This window comes from Schistocerca americana, chromosome 1 (genome assembly GCF_021461395.2).
Source record: "Schistocerca americana isolate TAMUIC-IGC-003095 chromosome 1, iqSchAmer2.1, whole genome shotgun sequence".
NCBI classification, from domain to species: domain Eukaryota; kingdom Metazoa; phylum Arthropoda; class Insecta; order Orthoptera; family Acrididae; genus Schistocerca; species Schistocerca americana.
This window is the reverse complement of record NC_060119.1, coordinates 514,981,380-515,006,752: the sequence shown is the minus strand read 5'-3', so window position 1 is coordinate 515,006,752 and position 25,373 is coordinate 514,981,380. Positions and strand designations below refer to the sequence as shown.

The 25,373-nt window shown below is 41.0% G+C and overlaps 1 protein-coding gene across 1 annotated transcript in view; it reads right to left on the bottom strand.

Annotated features, from left to right (window-relative positions):
- LOC124605129 (neurofibromin) overlaps nt 1–25,373 on the bottom strand; it is a 459,490-nt gene that overhangs the window by 326,238 nt on the left and 107,879 nt on the right. Inside the window, exons 11-13 of the mRNA XM_047136614.1 lie at nt 18,892–19,020; nt 14,339–14,532; nt 7,205–7,388 (exon numbers count right to left, since the gene is read on the bottom strand). Of these exons, the coding sequence (XP_046992570.1) occupies nt 7,205–7,388; nt 14,339–14,532; nt 18,892–19,020 (507 nt within the window). The remainder of the gene's footprint in view (nt 1–7,204; nt 7,389–14,338; nt 14,533–18,891; nt 19,021–25,373) is intronic.

Here is a 25,373-nt window from a genome sequence, read left to right as displayed (position 1 = left end):
TGAAATGCTTGTCACTTGCATGCCCAACCACTGGATTCCAATACGATTTTTATTGCGTGCTGGCTTTATGGTTTTGCAATTTTTATGGCCACCTGTGTAGTATTAATAAGTAGCAAATTGTAATAATTATTGTAGAAATAATTTATATACACAGATACATGCACTGTATGATTTATTTTAGCTGTATAGATAATATGCTCCAATTGAGTACAATAAATAAATAAGTAAATAATCTACAATATTAGGAAAAAGACAGATTGCTACTTACCACAAAGATGACACTTTGAGTTGCAGACAGGCACAATGGAAATACTGTCACACATTTAGCTTTCAGCCAAAGCTTTCTTCAGAATAGAAAATACACATGTATTCACACAAGCAAGCACACATGACTGCCGTCTCTGGCAGCTGAACTGGAATGCAACTGTCTCGTTGAACGAAAGAAGAAATTTGGAGTGGGGTGGGGATGGGGGAGGGATAGCAAGGTAAGGGTGAGGGGAAAGGACAGCACCGACTGGTGGAGCATGTAGGTGGTGCATGTAGGGATTAGATGAAGGTGTGACCAGAATACCTCGCACAACTTCAGGGCACTGTGGGGCAAGGAGGTGAGGGGTTGAAAAGAAGAGTTGCAGGGACATGGAAAGACAGGTGGGTGCATTGGCAGAGGGCACACACAATGAGGGTGAGGGGACATGAATAGGAAGGAGATGATATGACAGAGGGGATGGAAACTGTTGTGTGGAGAGCGTGGGAACAATATGTTACCATATACTGAGGCCAGAATAATTTTGGGAACGGAGAATGTGTTGTAAGAATAACTCCCATCTGCACAGTTCAGAACAGCTGGTGGTGGAAGGGAGGATCCAGCTGGCCCATGTCGTGAAGCAGCCTATGAAATCAAGCTTATTATGCTCAGATGCATGCTGTGTCCCAGGGTGGTCCACTATGCTCTTGGCTGAGTTTGGCGGTGGCCATTTATCCTGGTGGACAGCTGGTTGGCAGTCCTACCAACATAAAAAACTCTGTAGTGACTGCAGTAGAACTGGTATATGACATGGCTGGTTTCACAAGTGGCCCAGCTTCTGATGGGGTAGGAGAAGCCTGTGAGAGGTTTGGAACAGGAAGTGCCGGATGAATGGATTGGGCATGTCTCATACATGGGTCTTCCACAGGGATATGACCCTGTGATAAGGGGTTTGGATTGAGAGTGGTGTAGGGATGGACTAGGATGTTGTGGGCATTGGGTGGGTGATGGAACACCACTTCAGGAGGTTTGGGGAGGATCTTCAATAGGCTACTGCTCATTTCAGGGCATGATGATAGGTAATCAAAGCCCTGATGAAGGATGTGGTTGAATTGTTCTGGGTGACAAAGGGGGCACTCCCTTGTTGCTGGTTCTTGGGCGTGATGGAAGGTTTGGAGGTGTGTGTGTGGGAGGGGGGGGGGGGGGTGAGTAGCCATTTCCCCACATATCCCCCAATCTTTCCACAACCCCCAAGAACCAGCTACCCTGGACTGGTACAACTGAACCACATCCTTTGTCAGGCTTCAATTACATATTATCATGCCTTGAAATGAGGGTATCCTACCCAAAATTCTTCCCAATCCTCCTAAAATGGTGTTCCATCATCCACCGAAAATCCACAACATCCAAGTCCATCCATATGCCACTCCTAATCCCCAATCCTTGTCAGAGAGATCATATCACTGCAGAAGACCTGTCCAAACCGACAATCCAGCACTTTCTATTCCCATCCTACCACAGGCTTAACCTACCCGATCAGAAGCTGGGCCACCTGTGACAGCAGCCATGTCACATACCAACTCTACTGCAATCACTGCCCAGCTTTTTATATTGGTATGAATGCCAGCCAGCAGTCCAGCAAGACAAATGACCACCAACAAGCCAAGAGCGCAGTGGGCTACAGTGTGACACAACATGCAGCTGCATGTCAATTTCAATGGCTGCTTCACAAGCCAGGAACATCTGGATCCTCCCCTCCACTAACAGCTTTTCTGAACTGCACATACAGGAGTTATCCTTACAACAAATTCTTCACTCCTGAAATTATCCCACCTCAACCTACGGTAACCTAGTGTCCCAACACCCTCCACCCAACAGTTTCCGCCCCATCTGTCATTTCATCTCCTTCCTATTTATGCCCCTCATCCTCATTGTGTGCTCTGTCTGCCAATGCACCCACTTGTCTTTCCCCTTCCCTGCTCCTCTCCTTACTCTGCACCTGGCAGTCTTGTCATGCATCCATCTAGTAGTCCCTGCACGTTCTGTGGCAGGTAGTGCTCTGCTCGCTCGCCCCCCCCCCCCCCCCTCCCCCCCCCCCACCCCACTCTCCTGCCCAATACACATAACACAACCTGTACACTTCTATCCCTCCCCCTTCCCTGCCTCACTCCAGATTGCTACTTTTGTTTGACTTGACAGCTGCATTCCAGCCTGAGTTGCTGGAGATGGCAGTCATGTGTGTGTGATGTCAAGAAGGCTTTGGCCAAAAGCTAAATGTGTACAGTATTTTTGTTGTGCCTGTCTGCTAGTCAGCATGTCACCTTTACCAGTAATAGCAATCTATATTTTTGCTAATATTGTAGATCATTTCCTTAGTTATTTGTTCTACACATTTTATCTAGAAAGCTAAAATAGGCCATACAAGGCACACATTCGTGTATAATAAATTATTTCTACAACAATTATTGCTACTCACAGATGCCAACTTTGGAAGAAAGCTATCAGTAATGATGCAGACTAAAAAATTTGGGGGGTGGGGGATTGTCTGGGCAGCCACGCCCAGACTTTTTTTTTCAAAAATCGACAATAAAAATCTTTATTTGAAGCCTAAATGAAACACTTGAAAAGTAAAAATTTATGTCTTTAACCCCTAGTAAGACAGACAAGAAAGAGTGCTGGAAATTTAAAAATTAGATCACAAAGCTATGTTTCTCAAAATATAAAATGCAAATGTTATTTTAATCAAAATGTTAGTGGAAGGTGAAATAAGATCAATTTTTAAAGGACAAAACAATTAAGAACATTGCATCATCGGTAAGCACAGTGAAAGGAATTTCCAAAAAATTAAAAAGAAAAATGTGTAACAGGCATGCCAAATGAAAGTATTCAGTGACACTTGAAACAGAATCATAATAACAAAAAAGTAAAATATAGATCACACACCTATTTTGTCACAGTAACCTGTTCTCAAACTACTAAAATAAATGAAAGAGCGAATTCCGTCATTTTAACAGGGACCCCCCTGAGACTGTAGTTTTAGCCTCGAAATCATTATAATTATGGACAAATTGTAATTTAGGGCATGTCTGACCGTTTGCTATATCCTAATACAACACTACTGGCCATAAAAAATACAATGTCATAAAAGTAACATGCAAGAAAAGTTGTATTTATATTCAGTACTTCGGTATGCAAGTTACAAGCATTTCAGTACAACAGACCAAAAGTACGTAGGAGTAATGCCATCTACATTCTGTACATAACGAAAAGTTACACAACAAGATTCTCATTCAGAAATCTGGTCATTTGTGAGAATGTCATTATGGCTTACATAAAAAGGAGAAACACCTATGTGGGAATTTGACAGCAGTAGGATCGTGCCCTATCAAGACTGCAAGTTATAATTCCTTGTTATTGCAGCTTATGATGATCAGGGTCTCACAACTGTCATGTAAGTATGGGATCAATAGGTTCAGGAGGGTTATACGCAGTGCCATGACAATTTTAATAACCCCAGGTGAATAACACCAAAGTTGGACAGACATGTTATTTGTTCAGCTGTACGGGATCGTACAGCTATGTCATGTACCAAGAATCAGGAAATGGGTATGTTTGCAGCAGGATATTTCCCCAGACAGATGGTGCAACAATGTATGGCACATCATAGATAGTAAGCAGAGCAATCATTGTTACAGCTTCCCTTAACATGGCAGCAGAGAGAGGTGTGCCAAAAGTGGTGTGCCCAACAACAACAATGGGCGTGGGAATGACACTTCATGTTTTCAGATGAGTCCTGGTTATGTGTACTGCTTCACAATGGATGAATCTCCAAGGAGAATGAACATTGTCAGATGGCATTTGTTATCTTCATACAGGTCGAACATGTGATATGATGGTAAGGAATCATGTTGAGTATGTTACATGATCACCTCTGATTCTCACAGCCAGCAATCTGGACAGCAGGCATTGCATTTCTGATGTGTTAAAGTTGATGGCTATCTCTATCAATGAGGTCTTCATGATATTACCTTTCAGCAAGATAATTCAAGATAACATGTTGCCAGTGCTGTCCTGCCCTACCTTGACAAAGACAGTATTTGATTGTTGCCCAAGCCAGTATGTTCTCCAGATCATTCACCCACTGAAAACATCTGGTCATGGGTTGCCAAGAGACTGGCATGCTTTCACTCGTCAGCCACTATGACTGATGAGCTCTTGCATAGAGATGAAGAAGCATAAAGTGGCTTCTCTGTATCTCATATCCAAGCTCAGTTTGAGTTAATGTCCAGCCAGGTTAGACCAATGTTGCTTCCAGAGGTAGTAACCCTGTGCACTAAATTTCACACCCTGTATACCACCAAATCACTTATAAATTTGACCAGATATTCTTCCTAACACATTATATTTGCACAACAAGTAAAGTTTCATTATTTTCTATCCTTCTTGATGTACCTACTATAATGGCTGCAAAACACACACACAAAGTAAAAAAATTAATATATAAAAACTACTTCCAAATGTAACAAAACTACTGCTGACCACAGCCTATTACACAGTGTTGATCATAGCTGGTATTTCTCCTGAGTGCAGATGGATCCTTTCATGTAACAACATGTTTTTTGCTGCTACTGGGTTGTTGGCCACACAGAAGACAGCAATTGTTAATTGTTTCTTCTCCGTAACTAACAAATGTTAGCCTCCCCTCCTCTGGCCAGTTTTTGACATTAGCAGTGAAGTATTTGAACATTAAAATTTTTTCATAAGTGTCATACAAATTTATTATGAAGCCCTGCATAAAAATTCTCATCATCACTAACACCATGCATCACTATGAAATAAATTGATTCCACAATTGGATAAAGCTGCACAAGAACAGCATGAATTCTTTCTGTAAGGAACTTCACTCTTATATACTACCTCTAAATTCTTTTGCAACATTAGCACTACACATACATTGCTCTGCGAAACTTACAGACAAGGTAGATAAAGTAACATAACTTAATAACAACACAGTGAAAACTAATGGAAGTGTGGATACATGTTACCAGAGGCCTCCCAGTCATTTACAGATTTACAGGAAGCCAGGCATCACATGACGTTAAGAGCAGTGTGACTTAAAGTGCCAAATGGGGCTGATTGGCCCTGCAAGACGAGGCAGCTGAAGGAACAGGAAAACCAAGTGTGTGTTAATTAGCAAGCAGCTACAATGCACTGTGGTGGTGTTCTTCATAACAACATGGTCTGGAGACAATATCTGGATGACTTTACCTGATAAAAGAATCATCAGGAAACTGGAAGAAGGACAGAGTTTCAAGTGTAGCCCAGTACTTTAGTATGAAATAAACTGATTCCACAATTGGATAAAGCTGCACAAGAACAGCATGGGGAGCATTCTGAACCACAGATACTGCTGCCTGAATGAGAGGAGGTGACTGACCAAGGGTCAACTACAGCAGCAGACTGCTACATTGTGCATCAGGCAAGAAGGGACCCACATCAAACATCAGGAGCAATTGCAACTACATTTAACAGGACTGCAAGGCACACAATCTCAATCTCATGCTCCTCAGTCGCACAGTGACTGCATGGGAGTGGTCTGTTTGCTCGATGACCAGTACGTTTTGTTCTGTTGACACCCGTACATTGGCAGCATTGTTTGCGGTGGTGGCAAGAGCTTAGTGACTGCACAGTGAGGAAAGAGGTCGCATTCTCTCTTCTTGGATGAGAGGAGCTTCGGTCTGAGTGATGATTCTGGATATACCTCATACAGTTACAGATGCAAACACATAATGCACCTAGGAATATTCTGAAACGTGATTGCTTTGCTTTAGCCCTGATTTCATTTTTATGGAAAACAATGTGTGATCGCATCAAACAGCGCAAGTGGAGGAGCTCTTGGAACAAGAAGATAATCAGTAAATGGGGTGGCCTGCCTGTTCCCTCGACTTAAATCCCATCGAGCATATGTGGGATCCTTAGGAGACGCACGTTGCAGCACATCCACATGTATCAACAACTATGCAGCAGTTGTCATTACACTGGTGGAGGAAGGGAACATGCTACCACAAGAACAAGAACTCCTTGCCAACCTTGTGGCCAACAAGGGAGCAAGTTGCAAAGCCAGGGGGGGGGGGGGGGGGGGGGATGAACACAGATCACAGCGATTTCAGTGTAATTATTACAGTCTTTCAATAAAAGTGTCATCTCATTATGTATTTCTTTCAGTAACTGTCTGTACTATGCTGTAGCAGTTCTTTCTACATATGGTTCAATAAAGCTATGTTACTTGGTGCAGACACATCATATGAAAGTTACTTTGGTCCTTAAGTTCTGCACAACAGTGTATTTATGCCACAGAGGAAGTAATATAATTTGAGAGAGTAAGATAGATAGGGGGGGAAAAAAAACACGATAAGGTGTGGAAGTATTGAGAAACGACCACCTTCTTATACACAATGAAGTTCATAAGCAGAGGGCACACGAGGCAGCAGTGATGACACAAAATATATAAATACTTTGACAACAAGAATTATGGTATGGCTTGGCAGCTCAGTGGTAAAGTGATAGCCTATGAATTCAAAGGTTTTTGGTTTGAAGCCTTGTCTGTCTTAGGCTTTTATCTGTCATATCTCATTACTTTCATCTCTAGTAGTTTGTTAATGTGAGAACGCTGAATTGCACTGACGTTCAGAGGCCACATTAAAGTGTAGATCCCCCTAAACTGGCTGGGTATGTCAGTTCAAAGGTCAGAGGGAGACAACAAATGACATAACACCCCCAACAGGACCATAGCAATTAAATCACTATGGTGTTCAAACCAAACTACAGGTCAAAGATGGCATTACCTTTAGATTCATAATAACACACAAAATAAACTACCAGTACAAAAACGTCAATTTAAAGCCACAGACTAAAGTTATGCACACCAACATGAGATAATGCAACCATACTGTACTGTACCTCTAATTTAATATGTGCTTGCTTGCATATAGCGATCTGACTCCCGACATTTGCATAGTCCTTGTGGCGTAATAAAAATGCATTTCTGCAAACAAGTATTTCTCGCAGCCACTTTAAAATATCTGTATAATTCATAATTTGATGCTGGATTAGTTTCTGAGAGATGGAAAACAACACCTGTGAACTGAAAAGGATTAAAATACTAATTATGTTCTGATGTGCAATTGAGCAAATTGTCACCTTGTTTAAAGTATTGTAAGCAGTACTATACATAGCAGAAACACAATCAAAATTATAAATTACTACTCATAAGCCAGGTTTCAGTAACACAGCTAACAGTATAACACTACCACAGAAATGCTTTACGCTTTAAAGTGATTTAGCAAACGAAACTCAACAGTTTAATATACAAATAACACCAAATACAGCTTCAAATTATCAAATATTTTAACTACACACTCACATCTCACTAAATTATTAAAAATCATTTGCTTCTAATCAAGTTTTGGTTATGAATAAGGCATTACAACATGAAATAATAAGTAGTCTACTCACCAACTAGAAATATTAATTATCTGCTGGTAGGGGTAAAACAACAAAGCTTTGAGATAAAGATATAGTTAAGAGAAAGTAATACTACAGTTGTATGAAACAATATCTTCAAACAGAAATGGGGAGAGGATGTCATTTATCTGTAGCTAACGGATGTGTAGCACACGGGCACCTTTAACAACATAAAAAATTTCGTTAACTTCTCAGTACTCATTGCATACTGTTAAGTGTCGTTATGTATCGCTCACCAATCATTATCTCCTGTCTGGAATCTCTATTATCACAGTATAAAAATTAATATCTATAAAATTAATATTCTTTTACTTTGAGGAGCTGAAGTAATAGCTCACTGACTATTGGAAACTACCAAGAACTTTGCTAGCTATCAGATGAAACCTTTCTCTGAGTTATAGGGTACTCATGTGAACAAAGCCAGGGTAATGCAGCGATACAGATGTATGTGTGTGTGTGTGTGTGTGTGTGTGTGTGTGTGTGTGTGTGTGTGTGTGTGTGTGTGTGTTTTGTGCCTATAATTCTGTAAAAGGTTTCGTCTGAAAGTTGCAATGTTCTCATTCTTATTGATGTGCTTTTCAATGACTCAGCAACTCTACTACTCGGTGAATTGTTACATTTACTCTTTAAAGTATTAACACTATACCATGAGTTTTCACTGCCATGCAAATTAATATCTATTGTTTTACCTACAAAAAAGTGTACTTCAAGCTGGTTAGCCTCTAAAGACAAAGTGTAATAGTGGAAGCACAATTCTTAAAAATAAAACCAATACAGTTCTTATGTTTAGAGGTCAAGTTTGTTCCACATATAAAAAAGTATGCACAATTTTAGCTTCCCCAACAAGAAAACAAATTTAAAAATGAGTTTGACAAGCAACTATGAGTCGCTGACCACAAGCACACTGTAGCACTACCAGTGAAGATGCTTGCAGAGTTGCGCTGCAATAAATAACTTCTTACAGTGACGAGATTGTGTCTGGTAAATGAACATTAACTCTGTCCAAGTAGTAACAGTATTTTTCCTCTGGTTAATACTGCAAAATCTGGAATATGTTAAAAAGTGAACTTCACTGATGATGTCTGCAATTTCAGAGATGACGCATCCATACAGTTCACTGGCCCACTTATAGAGGCCGCCTGGGTTAGTCTTCTGACGAGCTACGGTGAGCCGCCAATGAAACAGTATTATTTAAAAGATTGCCTACTCTATAATCTGTATTACTGTTATCCAATCAATGTGTTCAGTGTTAAGCACAATCTACACTACACTGTTGCTCTATACAGTATTACATTCCATAGATCATGTTTGTTCTTGCTGTAGCAAACAAGGCGACAAGTGAGGATTACGTTTTCTCCATGTGTTAGTGTCAGTGCTACATCGCCCAGAAAACATCTTGATGGAAGAAATACTCCAACATAGCATTGTCAGTGGCAAGCTTTCGCAGAAGAACAGCAGGCTCTCACCACCGCTCTCAGTCAAGTGGCATCTGCATGTTTGCGGCAGGTTACTCTCCCATCAGTGCAACCGTCACCCTTTCTGACACATAATGAATCAGAATGAGATTTTCACTCTGCAGCGGAGTGTGCGCTGATATGAAACTTCCTGACAGATTAAAACTGTGTGCCCGACCGAGACTCGAACTCGGGACCTTTGCCTTTCGCGGGCAAGTGCTCTACCATCTGAGCTACCGAAGCACGACTCACGCCCGGTACTCACAGCTTTACTTCTGCCAGTACCTCGTCTCCTACTTTCCAAACTTTACAGAAGCTCTCCTGCGAACCTTGCAGAAGTGGCACTCCTGAAAGAAAGGATATGGTGGAGACATGGTTTAGCCACAGCCTGGGGGATGTTTCCAGAATGAGATTTTCACTCTGCAGCGGAGTGTGCGCTGATATGAAACTTCCTGACAGATTAAAACTGTGTGCCCGACCGAGACTCGAACTCAGGACCTTTGCCTTTCGCAGGCAAGTGCTCTACCATCTGAGCTACCGAAGCACGACTCACGCCCGGTACTCACAGCTTTACTTCTGCCAGTACCTCGTCTCCTACTTTCCAAACTTCGGTAGCTCAGATGGTAGAGCACTTGCCCGCGAAAGGCAAAGGTCCCGAGTTCGAGTCTCGGTCGGGCACACAGTTTTAATCTGTCAGGAAGTTTCATATCAGCGCACACTCCGCTGCAGAGTGAAAATCTCAGTCTGGAAACATCCCCCAGGCTGTGGCTAAGCCATGTCTCCGCCATAGCCTTTCTTTCAGGAGTGCCAGTTCTGCAAGGTTCGCAGGAGAGCTTCTGTAAAGTTTGGAAAGTAGGAGACGAGGTACTGGCAGAAGTAAAGCTGTGAGTACCGGGCGTGAGTCGTGCTTCGGTAGCTCAGATGGTAGAGCACTTGCCCGCGAAAGGCAAAGGTCCCGAGTTCGAGTCTCGGTCGGGCACACAGTTTTAATCTGTCAGGAAGTTTCATATCAGCGCACACTCCGCTGCAGAGTGAAAATCTCATTCTGGAAACATCCCCCAGGCTGTGGCTAAGCCATGTCTCCGCCATATCCTTTCTTTCAGGAGTGCCAGTTCTGCAAGGTTCGCAGGAGAGCTTCTGTAAAGTTTGGAAAGTAGGAGACGAGGTACTGGCAGAAGTAAAGCTGTGAGTACCGGGCGTGAGTCGTGCTTCGGTAGCTCAGATGGTAGAGCACTTGCCCGCGAAAGGCAAAGGTCCCGAGTTCGAGTCTCGGTCGGGCACACAGTTTTAATCTGTCAGGAAGTTTCATATCAGCGCACACTCCGCTGCAGAGTGAAAATCTCATTCTGGAAACATCCCCCAGGCTGTGGCTAAGCCATGTCTCCGCCATATCCTTTCTTTCAGGAGTGCCAGTTCTGCAAAGTTCGCAGGAGAGCTTCTGTAAAGTTTGGAAAGTAGGAGACGAGGTACTGGCAGAAGTAAAGCTGTGAGTACCGGGCGTGAGTCGTGCTTCGGTAGCTCAGATGGTAGAGCACTTGCCCGCGAAAGGCAAAGGTCCCGAGTTCGAGTCTCGGTCGGGCACACAGTTTTAATGTCAGGAAGTTTCATATCAGCGCACACTCCGCTGCAGAGTGAAAATCTCATTCTGGAAACATCCCCCAGGCTGTGGCTAAGCCATGTCTCCGCCATATCCTTTCTTTCAGGAGTGCCAGTTCTGCAAGGTTCGCAGGAGAGCTTCTGTAAAGTTTGGAAAGTAGGAGATGAGGTACTGGCAGAAGTAAAGCTGTGAGTACCGGGCGTGAGTCGTGCTTCGGTAGCTCAGATGGTAGAGCACTTGCCCGCGAAAGGCAAAGGTCCCGAGTTCGAGTCTCGGTCGGGCACACAGTTTTAATCTGTCAGGAAGTTTCATAATGAATCAGCTGAAGATTGGGAGTCGTAAAAGCCATGGTTATTTCAAAATTTCCATGTTTTTTGCATTGGAAATACAAATCTGTGTAGAGCTTTCTTTCTTTCCTGCTTTTGCCACTCAGTTATCACTTGTTATGCCATCTTGCATCATTGCAAGAATTGGCCAGCTTATCTTTTGATGAAATTAGCAAGCTTCTCTGAACCTATTACTGTGACAGAATGTTTGTCACTGCAGGGCATGTAGAATTTTTCCATTGTCAGAAACACCCAAACCAATCTTACAAAGCCTGGGCTGCTGAATTACACGGGTTGAGCGATCGTCGTAAAGTTGTCACCAATACCCATAAAGAATCATAAGCTGATCACATGGTGCGTAATATTATTATTTTTCTGGCCCCAGATAGGGAAGTCCACAAAAAAGCACTTCAATGTGAGAATCCAACACGTACGGATGTGCTCAATGTAGCACAGTCCTTTGAGGTCTCATGGGCTGTAGGCAATCAGTTTGCTACGTGGGGAGAGGTATCGGAAGTTACGCAGTCAACCTCTTAGGCACACTGCAAGTGTCCAGGATGACAGGGAAGTCGTTGCAGCAGCACAACCTTCAACCCAGTATTGCATGCAGGAGCATCAGTTACAGCCACAGCAGCAACAGGCCACATCAAAACAGTGGCTGCGTGTCCTCCTTCCGTCCAACGTGTGTGTGCTGCATGCCCTAACCATTGGGCTGTTTGCAAAGGCGTCAAAAGAAAGGCCACACGGCACTGGCGGGAGGACACAGTAGTAATAATCGACATAAATTGTATCTCTACAATGACTGTTTCCCCGAACAAACTGTTTATTGACTTGCACGTATTTAATAAACTGCAAAATATGTAAATGGGCACAGGAGCGACTTTAGTAAACGCAAAAACGTATGTGAACTTGTGCTCCCCTCCCCTCACACAGGTTTCACGGAAGTTGGTTAGCTATGATAAAAAGCAGATTCCGATCCTAGATCAGTTCTCTGTTCACGCTCTTACACATCTGTTGTTCACCCCCTCACTTTCCTTGTTGTGGATCACTTCCGTACTGCTTATCTGTTAGAGTCAGATGAGTTTAATGCTTACGGTTTCTCCATTGCTGATGAGGTAAATGTAGTGTGAGATCAAGATCTGTATCAGCAACTGGAGTCCCTCTGCTCTGACTTTTAATCTCTGTTGTCCCTTGGACTCAGTTGTGCTACTGCTTTTCAGGCCCATATTACCACGAAAGAGTCTGCCTGCCCTCGTTTTTTTCAGGTGTGGTAGGTGCCTGTCATGTCACACAACTCTGTCGAGGCCAAATTCGACCATCTGACCTATTTCTTCCAGTGAACGGGCTACGCCACTAGTAATCGTTAAAAAGCCTACAGATGAGCTTTGCCTCTGTGGCGACCTCAGTGTCACAATTAGTATACAGCCCGTGATAGATACGTACCCTTCGCCCCGCCCTGACAAGTTGCTTGCAAAATTATCAGACGGCCAATACTTTTCCGAGGTTGATTTTTCAGAAGTGTGCCCTCAGCTCCTCTCGGATGAGGACACTATGCGTCTTATTGCTGTTGATACACCTTTGAGTAGAAACCAACAGAGATACTTGCCTTTTGGCATCGCTAGCTCACCTCCTACAGTTTTTTAGCAGTTTTTAAAACAGTTGACGGCCTCCGTGGCGACTGCACCAATTACTTTGACGACAATACTGTTTCGGGTTCTTCCACTGAAGACCGCCTCAGAAATCTCCGATCGTTTTGCAGTCAGCACCACGATAGCTCAAGCCAACTGCGCTTTTCTGGACTCATGGTTTCAGCTGCTGGCTGAACTGGGTTCCCACCATCATCTAGTGTTCCTGGGGCAGGTGCCTCTGCATTGCCTGCACACCTGACGGGCAGATTCCTGTTTCTTTGACCAGCTGCAGGTGAACACGGCGGGGTCCGTTCCTGAGGGCCCACTGCCTCCCCTGGCCCCACTGCCGCAAATGCCTGTTCCCATGTCGGAGACGGTCCAGTTCGCACCGCAGCATGGGTCGCCGTCTGGCAGATTGCTGGTGGGCGTTCCCACCTCTGCCCCCACTCCTCGACTGCCGTCACCGGTGCAGTCTCCACCACACCTGATGCCGTAGCCTCTGCCATCTCTGTTGCCGGGAACTGTGCGGCTGTCGTCTCCGACACCCCGCCGACACCTCCGGAGCCGACCGTTGACCTCGGTGAGGTGCTATCCCTGGTCCTGCCCGACAGCTTTTCGTGAGCAAAGGCACAGTGTGCGAACCTGAAACCGCAATTACTTCCGTCCCTACTCGCCGGTGGCTGTGATCGTCGGGTGATGAAATGGACGTCAGACCGTCACTGGTGTTTTCTGCGACTCACAATCTCAGTGCCTTGTGAGATCGGAGTTTTTTTTTTCACAGTACCAGTGTTTTTTTGGTACCAGTGCTTTTTCCATCCCAGAGCTTTTTTTCTGTGCATGCATTTTTTTGTGCCTAGTGTTTTTAAGTACGGATGTGATGTACATTTAATCTCTGTTTTCCCTTGGGCTCAGTTGTGCTACTGCTTTTCAGGCCCATATTACCATGAAAGAATCTGCCTGCCCTTGTTTTTTTCAGGTGTGGCAGCTTCACAGAACCCTGCATTTAAACAGTTCACAGGCCCACTTACAGAGGCCACCTGGGCACGATCTGGTGACCCATGAAAGAAACAGTATTATTTAAGTGATCACAAACAGGTGCTCGGCCTATTTGGTAACCTGTTATTGTTGTACAATGTGTTCAGGGGTACACACAATCTGTACATTGTATCTTACATGTTGCTTATATCGTACTGTGTTCCATAAATCAGGTTTGTTCTTGCTACAGCAAAAAGTATTCGACAATATGGTATAAAACAGTCATACATTTCCTGTTATATTATTACAACTATTCATTGAGATTAAATGCCAAACCTTGCTTATGACTAAAACAAATACCAACTGCTTTAAACCTAGAGAATGGCTCCAGGAATTTAAACATTTCTTTCCTTATTTTAGTAACACATCTTTTTTATGTTGTTCACAAGAAATGATGGCAATGAAATAAAATTCAATATTTTACTCATTTGCGATTCGTGGTGGCTCAATTGGCCAATTTACCAGAAAGCAAACTATGTTATTTCTATGAGCCTAGAAAATAATACTGTATCTCTTTTTTTTCTACTCACCTCACATCCCAAAAAGTATTAATGGGAGCTTCTGGATTCCAAACTTCAATTTTCTCAGGGTGATGAAGGACAAGCAGTGCTTCCATTGCCTCTTGGGCCACATCAGGCATAGTTGGCTGGTGCACTAAACTCACAAGGCCATTTATAAGTTCTAATGTTGAGCTTTGTATCTCATGCCCAGCTTTACCTTGATTCTGTTAAGACAGAATAGATATGTAAATGGATCCACTTACACCATCACTGGATAAAAATGACATAAGCAGAAAAATTCACAAGTTACAGCTTTAGTGACTTGCTTTGTTATAAGTCTAAAAGTCAATAATGTAAGGAAGTATATGTTTTCAACAATGTCATTTTATCTACTACTGTGTGTGTGTGTGTGTGTGTGTGTGTGTGTGGAATGTTATTCTGCAATAGTCTTTCATAGCATATATCTACAACAAATGATTGAAAAATTATAAAATTATTAGAATTATTAAACAGTATTGCTGGGCAGTACTTTCCTTCTGGGATCTAGTACTGCCAACTGAGACATATAAAAGTACACAACACTCTTCTAGCTTTTCGGACAAAGTTTCTTTGTTGGGGATGGGTTTGGGATTGTTAAAAAGGAAGAGCAGGTCATTCAAACCCCAGGATGAAAGCAAACAAAACTCTCATACCTGCCCCAGTAAACATTTGTTTTAATTATTGTCCATAAACCATGAATCACACATTTTCATATGAGCCAGTATTCCTGGGAAAACAGGACAGTGGCTCTCAGGAAGGGAACTCTACCTTAGTAATTTTTTTTGTTCTATTTATTGATGGCCAACTGATACCTTACTGTGGGTTCTAATGGGTTCTGATGCTGATCATGAAATATCATTATTCCAACTTGGTAAGAATTTGCAGTACACTTTAGAAGAATTTCCACTTCTGTCGTGTAAAGTTGTTCTCACCACATTGTAAGTTTACTGACCAAAAACTGCATCTTGGCAGCCTCATAACATATCTTCCTCAGTCAGCCTCCTGTTACTAATGGGCTTGAAGAACATTTGTTAAATAAAATACAGAACACAGCTATGAATGATTTTGATACGTTCATACTGACTGACACACACAATGTTTGCTTTTTGACGCATATTGATAATTACACTAATTAACAAACAGTAATGAAGTTCAGTGCTGACAGACTAGCATATTACTTTACATGACTCCGATGGACACAGTGGTTTCATATGTTAACAGTTCAGCGCTAACTTTTTGCATAAGGGCTGCTAATTTCCGACTGACTCAGGCTTTGTGTGTGACATCTATTCGTTGTTGTTTGTTGTTGTTGTGGTCTTCAGTCCTGAGACTGGATTGATGCAGCTCTCCACGCTACTCTATCCTGTGCAAGCTTCTTCATCTCCCAGTACCTACTGCAACCTACATCCCTCTGAATCTGCTTAGTGTATTCATCTCTTGGTCTCCCTCTACGATTTTTACCCTCCACGCTGCCCTCCGATACTAAATTGGTGATCCCTTGATGCCTCAGAACATGTCCTACCAACCGATCCCTTCTTCTGGTCACGTTGTGCCACAAACTTCTCTTCTCCCCAATCCTATTCAATACTTCCTCATAGTTATGTGATCTACCCATCTAATCTTCAGCATTCTTCTGTAGCACCACATTTCAAAAGCTTCTATTCTCTTCTTGTCCAAACTATTTATCGTCCATGTTTCACTTCCATACATGGCTACACTCCATACAAATACTTTCAGAAATGACTTCCTGACACTTAAATCTATACTCGATGTTAACAAATTTCTCTTCTTCAGAAACGCTTTCCTTGCCATTGCCAGTCTACATTTTATATCCTCTCTACTTCGACCATCATGAGTTATTTTGCTCCCCAAATAGCAAAACTCCTTGACTACTTTAAGTGTCTCATTTCCTAATCTAATTCCCTCAGCATCACCCGACTTAATTCGACTACATTCCATTATCCTCGTTTTGTTTTTGTTGATGTTCATCTTATATCCTCCTTTCAAGACACTGTCCATTCCATTCAACTGCTCTTCCAAGTCCTTTGCTGTCTCTGACAGAATTACAATGTCATCGGCGAACTTTAAAGTTTTTATTTCTTCTCCATGGATTTTAATACCTACTCCGAATTTTTCTTTTGTTTCCTTTATTGCTTGCTCAATATACAGATTGAACAACATCGGGGAGAGGCTACAACCCTGTCTTACTCCCTTCCCAACCACTGCTTCCCTTTCATGTCCCTCGACTCTTACAACTGCCATCTGGTTTCTGTACAAATTGTAAATAGTCTTTCGCTCCCTGTATTTTACCCCTCCCACCTTGAGAATTTGAAAGAGAGTATTCCAGTGAACATTGTCAAAAGCTTTCTCTAAGTCTACAAATGCTAGAAACGTAGGTTTGCCTTTCCTTAATCTTTCTTCTAAGATAGGTTGTAAGGTCAGTATTGCCTCACGTGTTCCAGTATTTCTACGGAATCCAAACTGATCTTCCCCGAGGTTGGCTTCTACTAGTTTTTCCATTCGTCTGTTAAGAATTCGTGTTAGTATTTTGCAGCTGTGACTTATTAAACTGATAGTTTGGTAATTTTCACATCTGTCAACACCTGCTTTCTTTGGGATTGGAATTATTATATTCTTCTTGAAGTCTGAGGGTATTTCGCCTGTTTCATTCATCTTGCTCACCAGATGGTAGAGTTTTGTCAGGACTGGCTCTCCCAGGGCCATCAGTAGTTCCAATGGAATGTTGTCTACTCCAGGGGCCTTGTTTCGACTCAGGTCTTTCAGTGCTCTGTCAAACTCTTCACGCAGTACCGTATCTCCCATTTCATCTTCATCTACATCCTCTTCCATTTCCATAATATTGTCCTCAAGTACATCGCCCTTGTATAAACCCTCTATATATCTATTCGTAGACATATGCAATATAGAATATTATATATTGACAAAATACTAGACTATTGTAGGTTAGTTATTAATGAAAAAGGCAGTAAAATTGAATGACACAAATGTATAACAGGCAAAGAGCTGTGTTTGCTTAACTGAGATCAGTATAACTAGAAAATCGCAAAATAATAGGTACTACTTTGTGATGATGATTTGAATGTGCAGGGGATTCCCAAAGCCCACCAAAAAGGTTATGAGAAAGTGAAAGTTTCTCATTGGAATAATTACCATACTCACAAGTTATTTTAGTAAAAATTTACATATTTTGGAACAGAAAAATCAGGGCTGTAAAACTATGGTACTGAGTTTAAGTAATCACATTTTAAAATTGAAATTTTCTAGAACACAAAAATTTTGAATAGGAATAACATTTGAGATATGAGGTTTTTGAGAAAAGTAAAACATTTGTTGAAAAGAGGGGAATGAGGACTTTCAAATTACCTATATCAGCTACAAACAACTTTTGGCTCATCAAAAATTTCACCCTGTAAGAAACAGCATCTGGCTCCAGATTATAGAACCCCATCATGTTCCTGTTACTGATGAAGATGAACACATCAATGGTTGATGAAGATGACAATATCTATGAGATGTAGAAGGTGGGAAAGTCTTTCTTCCTGATGGTGAAAGCACCAGCACCAGAATCAGCACAATGCAGAAAATGTAACCTTTCAATTTGGTTTCTGACTGAACATTTACAGGCATGATCAGAACAACTCGAATGGCAGTAAAACTGAGATGTAGAATGCAACTGTGAATCACCATATTATTTCCTAAGTATGGCAAGGCTTATAAATTCATGGTCCAAGCCAACAACAAGATGGTTGTGACTGGAAGTTTATTTAAATGATGTGGTCTTCAGTTTGAATCCTCGTTTGATGCAGCTCGCCACACAAATCTATCCTGAGCTAGTCTCTTCATTTCTGCAGTTTGTAACTACTGCAGCCTATATACATTTGAACCTGCTTACTTTATCCAAGCCCTGGTCTTCCTCTACAATCTTTACTCTCACACTTCCCTCCATTACTGAACTGACTATTCCTTGTCGCCTCAAGATGTGTCCTGTCAACCAGTTCTTGCTTTTAGTCAAGTTGTGCCAAAAATTTATGTTTTCTCCAGTTTGATTCAGTACCTTCTCATTAGTTATTCTATCTAACCCTACTAATTTTCAGCATTCCTCTGCAGCACCACAACTTCAATATTAATACATATTCAAAAGTGCAGTTTGTTCACTTATGAATGAGGATGGCATATGAACAATAAATTTTATTGCACGCTGTAAATTTGATTCTATTAATAAACTTTACTTTCATAATAAATAATTACAAACCTACAAAGACAGGCAGAGTTTCTCATAAGGAGCTAGGAGGGTCACAAGTTGACGCTTCCTGGGTGTGAACAGGTATCATAAAGATGTTGACGAGTCGGATATGGCAGCTTCGGAAAATAGAAGGGAGCACAGGATCAAAAACCAAAGGACAACCAAATAAAATGTCAAGAAAACATCCACCGAACTTTTACCTTGAATATTTAGTTAGGCCTAATCATGTTTCATTTCATACACTGAGGACTAATCTAATTGTCATTTTAATTACACTTACATTAAGCATCAGCATAGGGTCTGCGTGAATAAGGCGCACCATCCATAATAATAAATTTTTGTAACCTGGACTCTCTTCACCCCGCTCTTTGAATTTTGATGTTGAATCCTTGCCTTTCAACGTGAGGCTCTGCAAATCAATGAATACAATCACTAACATTTCAGTTTTAATGCAACTTAAATCAGTAATAAACAATTAACAATGCAATAATTCATGAAAAGATATTAAATACACAATGAATTGAGTAATTAAAGCATATCAGTCAGAGAACTGTATTGCAATGAATGTTTGCCAACGATGCAAGTCAAACACTAACTTTTCATCCTTTAACAACACCATTTTTTCTGAAGTTCAGTATGCACCACTACCTAAATAAATTATTCCAGTTCTGAAGAGTTTTCCAATGGTAGTATATCTATATGGGTAAAGTGAACAAAGGATGGAATCACATATTTTTAAGCAGCTGACTGATTAAAGTTCCTAACCAGAAGAATAAATCTCATCATCTAATCTCATGAACAAAGCTCTAATGAAGTGATATATGACACACAATCAACCTGGGAATGAGACTATCGATATTCATTTTGGTGCTACTTATATCTCTGGCAGAGTACTCAGCTGATGAATGATGCTCATGATGGTTGAAACCATATGATAATTTACTGGTTAAGAATTAGGATCCTGTTTGTGGGTTTTGGTCATCAGCTTTGCAAGGATTGCTTATACAGATGGACATCACCTGTCTTCAAATTGGAATGGCGATCACAGTATTACCACGACTTGCAGTACCTGTGTAGGCTTCATGTAACATCTGTGAAATAGGATCTCAGTTTGGAGTAGTGTGATGAGCCACTGAGTACAGAACACAAGTGACGACGAGATGTGATGTCACTGCATAACAAATCTATATCCACATCTACATTATATTCTGCAAACCACTGTGAAATGCATGACAGAGGATATGTCCCATTGTACCAATTATTAGGGTTTCTTCCTGTTCCATTCATGGGAAGAATGAGTGAATGAATATCTCTGTGCCTGCTATAATTATTCTGATCTTGTCCTCATGATCCTTATGTGAGTGATATGTAGGAGGCTGTAGTATATTCCTAGAGTCATCATTTAAAGCTTGTACCTTTGTTAGTAGATTTTCTCGGGATAGCTTACTTCCATCCTCAAGAGTTTGCCAGTTCAGTTTCTTCAGCATTCTGTGATACTCTCCCGCGGGTCCAACATATCTGTGACCATTCATGCTGCCCTTCCCTGTATACATCCAATATCCCCTGTTAGTCCTATTTGGGTTGGATCCCACACACTTAAGCAAATTTCTAGAATGGGTCCATGAGTGATTTGTAAGTAACATCCTTCACTTCCCCAGTATTCAACTAGTAAACCAAAGTCTACAACCTGCTTTACCCATGATTGATCCTTGTGATCATTTCTCTTTTCTTCATATCCCTACATAGTACTACACTCATGTATTTGTATGAGTTGGCCAATTCCAGCTATGACTCGATGATATTATAGTCATAGGATACTGTGCTTTTTCATTTAGTGAAGTGCACAGCTTTACATCTCTGAACATTTAAAGTAAGTTGGCAATCTTGGAACCGCTTTAAAATCTTATCAAGATCCGATTGAATATTTATGCAGTCTTTTTCAAACAGTACTACATTATAGATAACTGCAACATCTGCAAAATGTCTGAGGTTACTATTAACATTGTCTCCAAGGTCATTAATATACAACATGAACAGCAAGAGTCTTAATACGCTTCCATGGGGCATATCTAAAGTTAGCTGACAATGACTCTCTATCCAAGAGAACATGCTGTTTCCTCCTTACCATGAAGTCCTCAATCTAGTCACAAATTTCACTTGATACCCATATGATCATAATTTTGACAATAAGTGTAGGTGTGGTACGCAGTCAAATGCTTTTTGAAAATAAAGAAATACTGCATCCAACTGACTGCCTTGATCCCAAGCTTTCAGTATGTCAAGTGAGAAAATTATGAGTTGGGTTTCACATGGTTGATGTTCTCTGAATCCCTGCTCGTTGGCATGGGAGAAGTCATTCTGTTTGAGATATCTCATTGTGTTTGAGCTCAGAATATGTTCGAAGAGTCTACTACAAATCAATATCAAGGACATTGGACAGTAGTTTTGTGGATCACTAATACTATCCCTCTGGAAGACGGGTGTCACCTGTGCTTACAGTTTTTTGTTCAAAGTATCTATAATAGATTAAAGTTAAAGGGAGGTTAACTCAGATGCAAATTCAGTATAATATTTGATAGGAATTCCATTGGGCCATGGGGCTTTGATCAGTTTTAAAGATTTTAGTTGTTTCTCAACACCACTAACACAATCATTTCACTCTTCATTTCAGGGTACTAGGATTGAATTGGGGCAATTCTCCTGGGTTTTCCTTTGAAAAGGAACTTTTGAAAATTGAGTTAAGCATTACAATTTTTGCTTTGCTACCCTCAATTCCAGTTTTTGTCTCATTCGCTAGGGAGTGGACACTAACTTTGGTGTCACTAAGATCCTTTACAAATAACCAGAATTTCTTTGTAAAAGATTATTTGACAATATTCTGCTACAGTAGTCACTGAAGGCTTCATGCATTTCTGTCTTGACAGCCAAATTTGACATTCACAACAGAATGTGTCATTTATTATTCTAATGTCTGAGCTCAAGCTGTACATAAAAGTGATGTTACCAGTTCCTAAATGTTGTAATATAAGAATTGATTGTACATTGGGATATATTATACGAAGTAACTGAGCAAAGAAGTAATTCATATAACTTTGCATACAGTTGAAAACTGGTAAAGTTTACCAGAGTTCAGCACAAACATGAGTGCAGCGCTAACACAGTCTATCAAGCTGCACAAACAGTGTCCGATGGAAATTTAATTACAGGTGAAGTTGTTCAGAGCTTCAAGGTAACAACAAAATTGAATCTGAATACATGTATATTTAAAGGGGAACACTGCACCTTCCACTAATTAGGGATTGTTGTTATCATCTTTCTTCTCACTCACTCTCTCTCTCTCTCTCTTTCCTACTAAGATAGAGTCTCAACAGTGAAGTGTATTTCGTTTGGTAAAGCTGGAATGTTTCGGCATGGCAATATCACGCCACCATCTGAAGAGCAGGTGTTACCCATGTGAATTATAGAAGAGTCTATAACTTCCAACTGTTTGTCTAAATTTAGCCACTCAACTATTTCCATATTTACTGCCACTTCACAGCCTGGCAAACTTCTGATTAAATTATACAAGGGATGATCATCCTCACCATCAAAATCTTTGGTTTCTATGTTAGGCCTACTTTCCTGTAGAATTTTTCTACATAAATTAGAAACTGTATCTGACTTTATCTCCCTCCAACACTCAATGATTCAGTACACAACAACCTTCACAGTTACTTTCTTTAAAGCTCTTACAAGATGAGGATGCATTAACCACTGTCAAAATAGCTATGCATGGCAATCCCTTTCCTTCTAAACACTTTTTGCACACTAGTACAAATGAATAAAAAGCAATTCTTCATCATTTCATGATTCATCCAGGTATTATTCTGATGCACGTAGGTAACCAGCCCAAGAGCTGACATGGTTACATTTTTGAGTGCTCTTGGCTTGACAGACTTCCCAGTTACAACCAGTTTTAGTTTGTGGTTTCTAATTGTATTTGAAGCTGCCCTAACTACAAGCCACTTTTTCCTCTTTATGTGCCTGGGAGCACTTTTTTCTTCTGTAGTTTTCTGACCCATCCTTGCCTAGCAGAGCTTTTCGTCCATCTCTAACAACGACAAAGTCAACAGGACAATAAACCCCACCTTCCTCCCTCTTTTCCTTCCTTCCTTCTCATAATGAGACAACTGTGCAATTGTTCATTGTGCGTGTGAACGATTATTTGATAGATTTCAAACCCTCCAAATACCAACAGTCATAGTTCTAAATGTTACTGCATACTATTCTATTTCTGTTAGAACTACACAAAAGATATAGAATGTGCATGTAATGTACAGATTATATTTCAGTCCCAAAGGTTATAATTCATAGAAATATAAGCTCATGGAATGTGCAAGGGTCTGAAAATATCCAAATATTGTTAGAATATAAGGGAAGTCTACTATCATCATCCGAGCATAACGGATATCTGTACTAATAACTGCTACCACACATGTTTTAAATCCTGAGAGGCCAGTATCCACACAGTAACACAAAAGTGGGGAGAGAGGAAGAGCGGTGATGTTATAATATAGACTCACCTTTCATTATTAAATTAAACAGGCAGAGAAGATGCTATCGCTACATCTAATAATTCGGAGAAGAACAATAAACATTTTATTGTTTGTTGTTGTTGTGGTCTTCAGTCCTGAGACTGGTTTGATGCAGCTCTCCATGCTACTCTATCCTGTGCAAGCTTCTTCATATCCCAGTACCTACTGCAACCTACATCCTTCCAAATCTGCATAGTGTATTCATCTCTTGGTCTCCCTCTACAATTTGTACCCTCCACACTGCCCTCCAATACTAAATTGGTGATACCTTGATGCCTCACAACATGTCCTACCAACCGATTCCTTCCTCTAGTCAAGTTGTGCCACAAACTCCTCTTCTCCCCAATTCTATTCAATACCTCCTCATTAGTTATGTGATCTACCCACCTAATCTTCAGCATCCTTCTGCAGCACCACATTTCGAAAGCTTCTATTCCCTTCTTGTCCAAACTATTTATCATCCATGTTTCACTTCCATACGTCATTGCACTCCATACTAATACTTTCAGAAATGATTTCCTGACACTTAAATCTATACTCGATGTTAACAAATTTCTCTTCTTCAGAAACGCTTTCCTTGCCATTGCCAGTCTACATTTTATATCCTCTCTACTTCGACCATCATCAGTTATTTTGGTCCCCAAATAGCAAAATTCCTTTACTACTTTAAGTGTCTCAATTTCTAATCTAATTCCCTCAGCATAACTTGACTTAATTCGACTACATTCCATTATCCTCTTTTGCTTTTGTTGAAGTTCGTCTTATATCCTTCTTTCAAGACACTATCCATACCGCTCAATTGCTCTTCCAAGTCCTTTGCTATCTCTGACAGAATTACAAAGTCATTGGCGAACCTCAAAGTTTTTATTTCTTCTCCATGGATTTTAATACCTACCGGAATTTTTCTTTTGTTTACTTTACTGCTTGTCCAATATAAAGAGTGAATAACACCAGGGAGAGGCTACAATATTGCCTTACTCCCTTCCCACCCGCTGCTTCCCTTTCATGCCCATCAACTCTTATAGCTTCCATCAGGTTTCTGTACAAATTGTAAATAGCCTTTCGCTCCATGTATTCTACCCCCACCACCTTCAGAATTTGAAAGAGAGTATTCCAGTCAACATTGTCAAAAGCTTACTCTAAGTCTACAAATGCTAAGAAACGTAGGATAGCCTTTCCTTAATCTATTTTCAAAGATAAGTCGTACGGGCAGTATTGCCTCACATGTCCCAATATTTCTACAGAATCCTAACTGATCTTCCCCGAAGTCAGCTTCTACCAGTTTTTCCATTCGTCCATAAAGAATTCGCGTTAGTATTTGGCAATCGTGGCATATTATACTCACAGTTTGGTAATATTCACATCTGTCAACACCTGCTTTCTTTGGGATTGGAATTATTATATTTTTCTTGAAGTCTGAGGGATTTCACCTGTCTCATACATCTTGCTTACCAGATGGTAGAGTGTTGTCAGGGTTGGCTCTCCCAAGGCTATCAGTAGTTCTAATGGAATGTTGTCTACTCCCGAGGCCTTGTTTCGACTTAGGTCTTCCAGTGCTCTGTCAAATTCTTCACGCAGTATCATATCTCCCATTTCATCTTCATCTACATCCTCTTCCATTTCCATAATATTGTCCTCAAATACTTTGCCCTTGTATAGACCCTCTATATACTCCTTCCACCTTTCTGCTTTCCCTTCTTTGCTTAGAACTGGGTTTCCATCTGAGCTCTTGATATTCATGCAAGTGGTTCTCTTTTCTCCAAAGGTCTCTTTAATTTTCCTGTAGGCATTATCTATCTCACCACTAGTGAGATAAGTCTCTACATCCTTAAATTTGTCCTCTAGTCATCTCTGCTTAGCCATTTTGACCTTCCTGTTGATCTCATTTTTGAGACGTTTGTATTCCTTTTTGCCTGCTTCATTTACTGCATTTTTATATTTTCTCCTTTCATCAATTAAAATGAATATTTCTTCTGTTACCCAAGGATTTCTACTAGCCCTTGTGTTTTTACCTCCTTGATCCTCTGCTGCCTTCACTACTTCATCCCTCAAAAGTACCCATTCTTCTTCTACTGTATTTCTTGCCCCCAGTCTTGTCAATTGTTCCCTTATGCTCTTCCTGAAACTCTCTACAACCTCTGGTTTAGTCAGTTTATCCAGGTCCCATCTCCTTAAATTCCCACCTTTT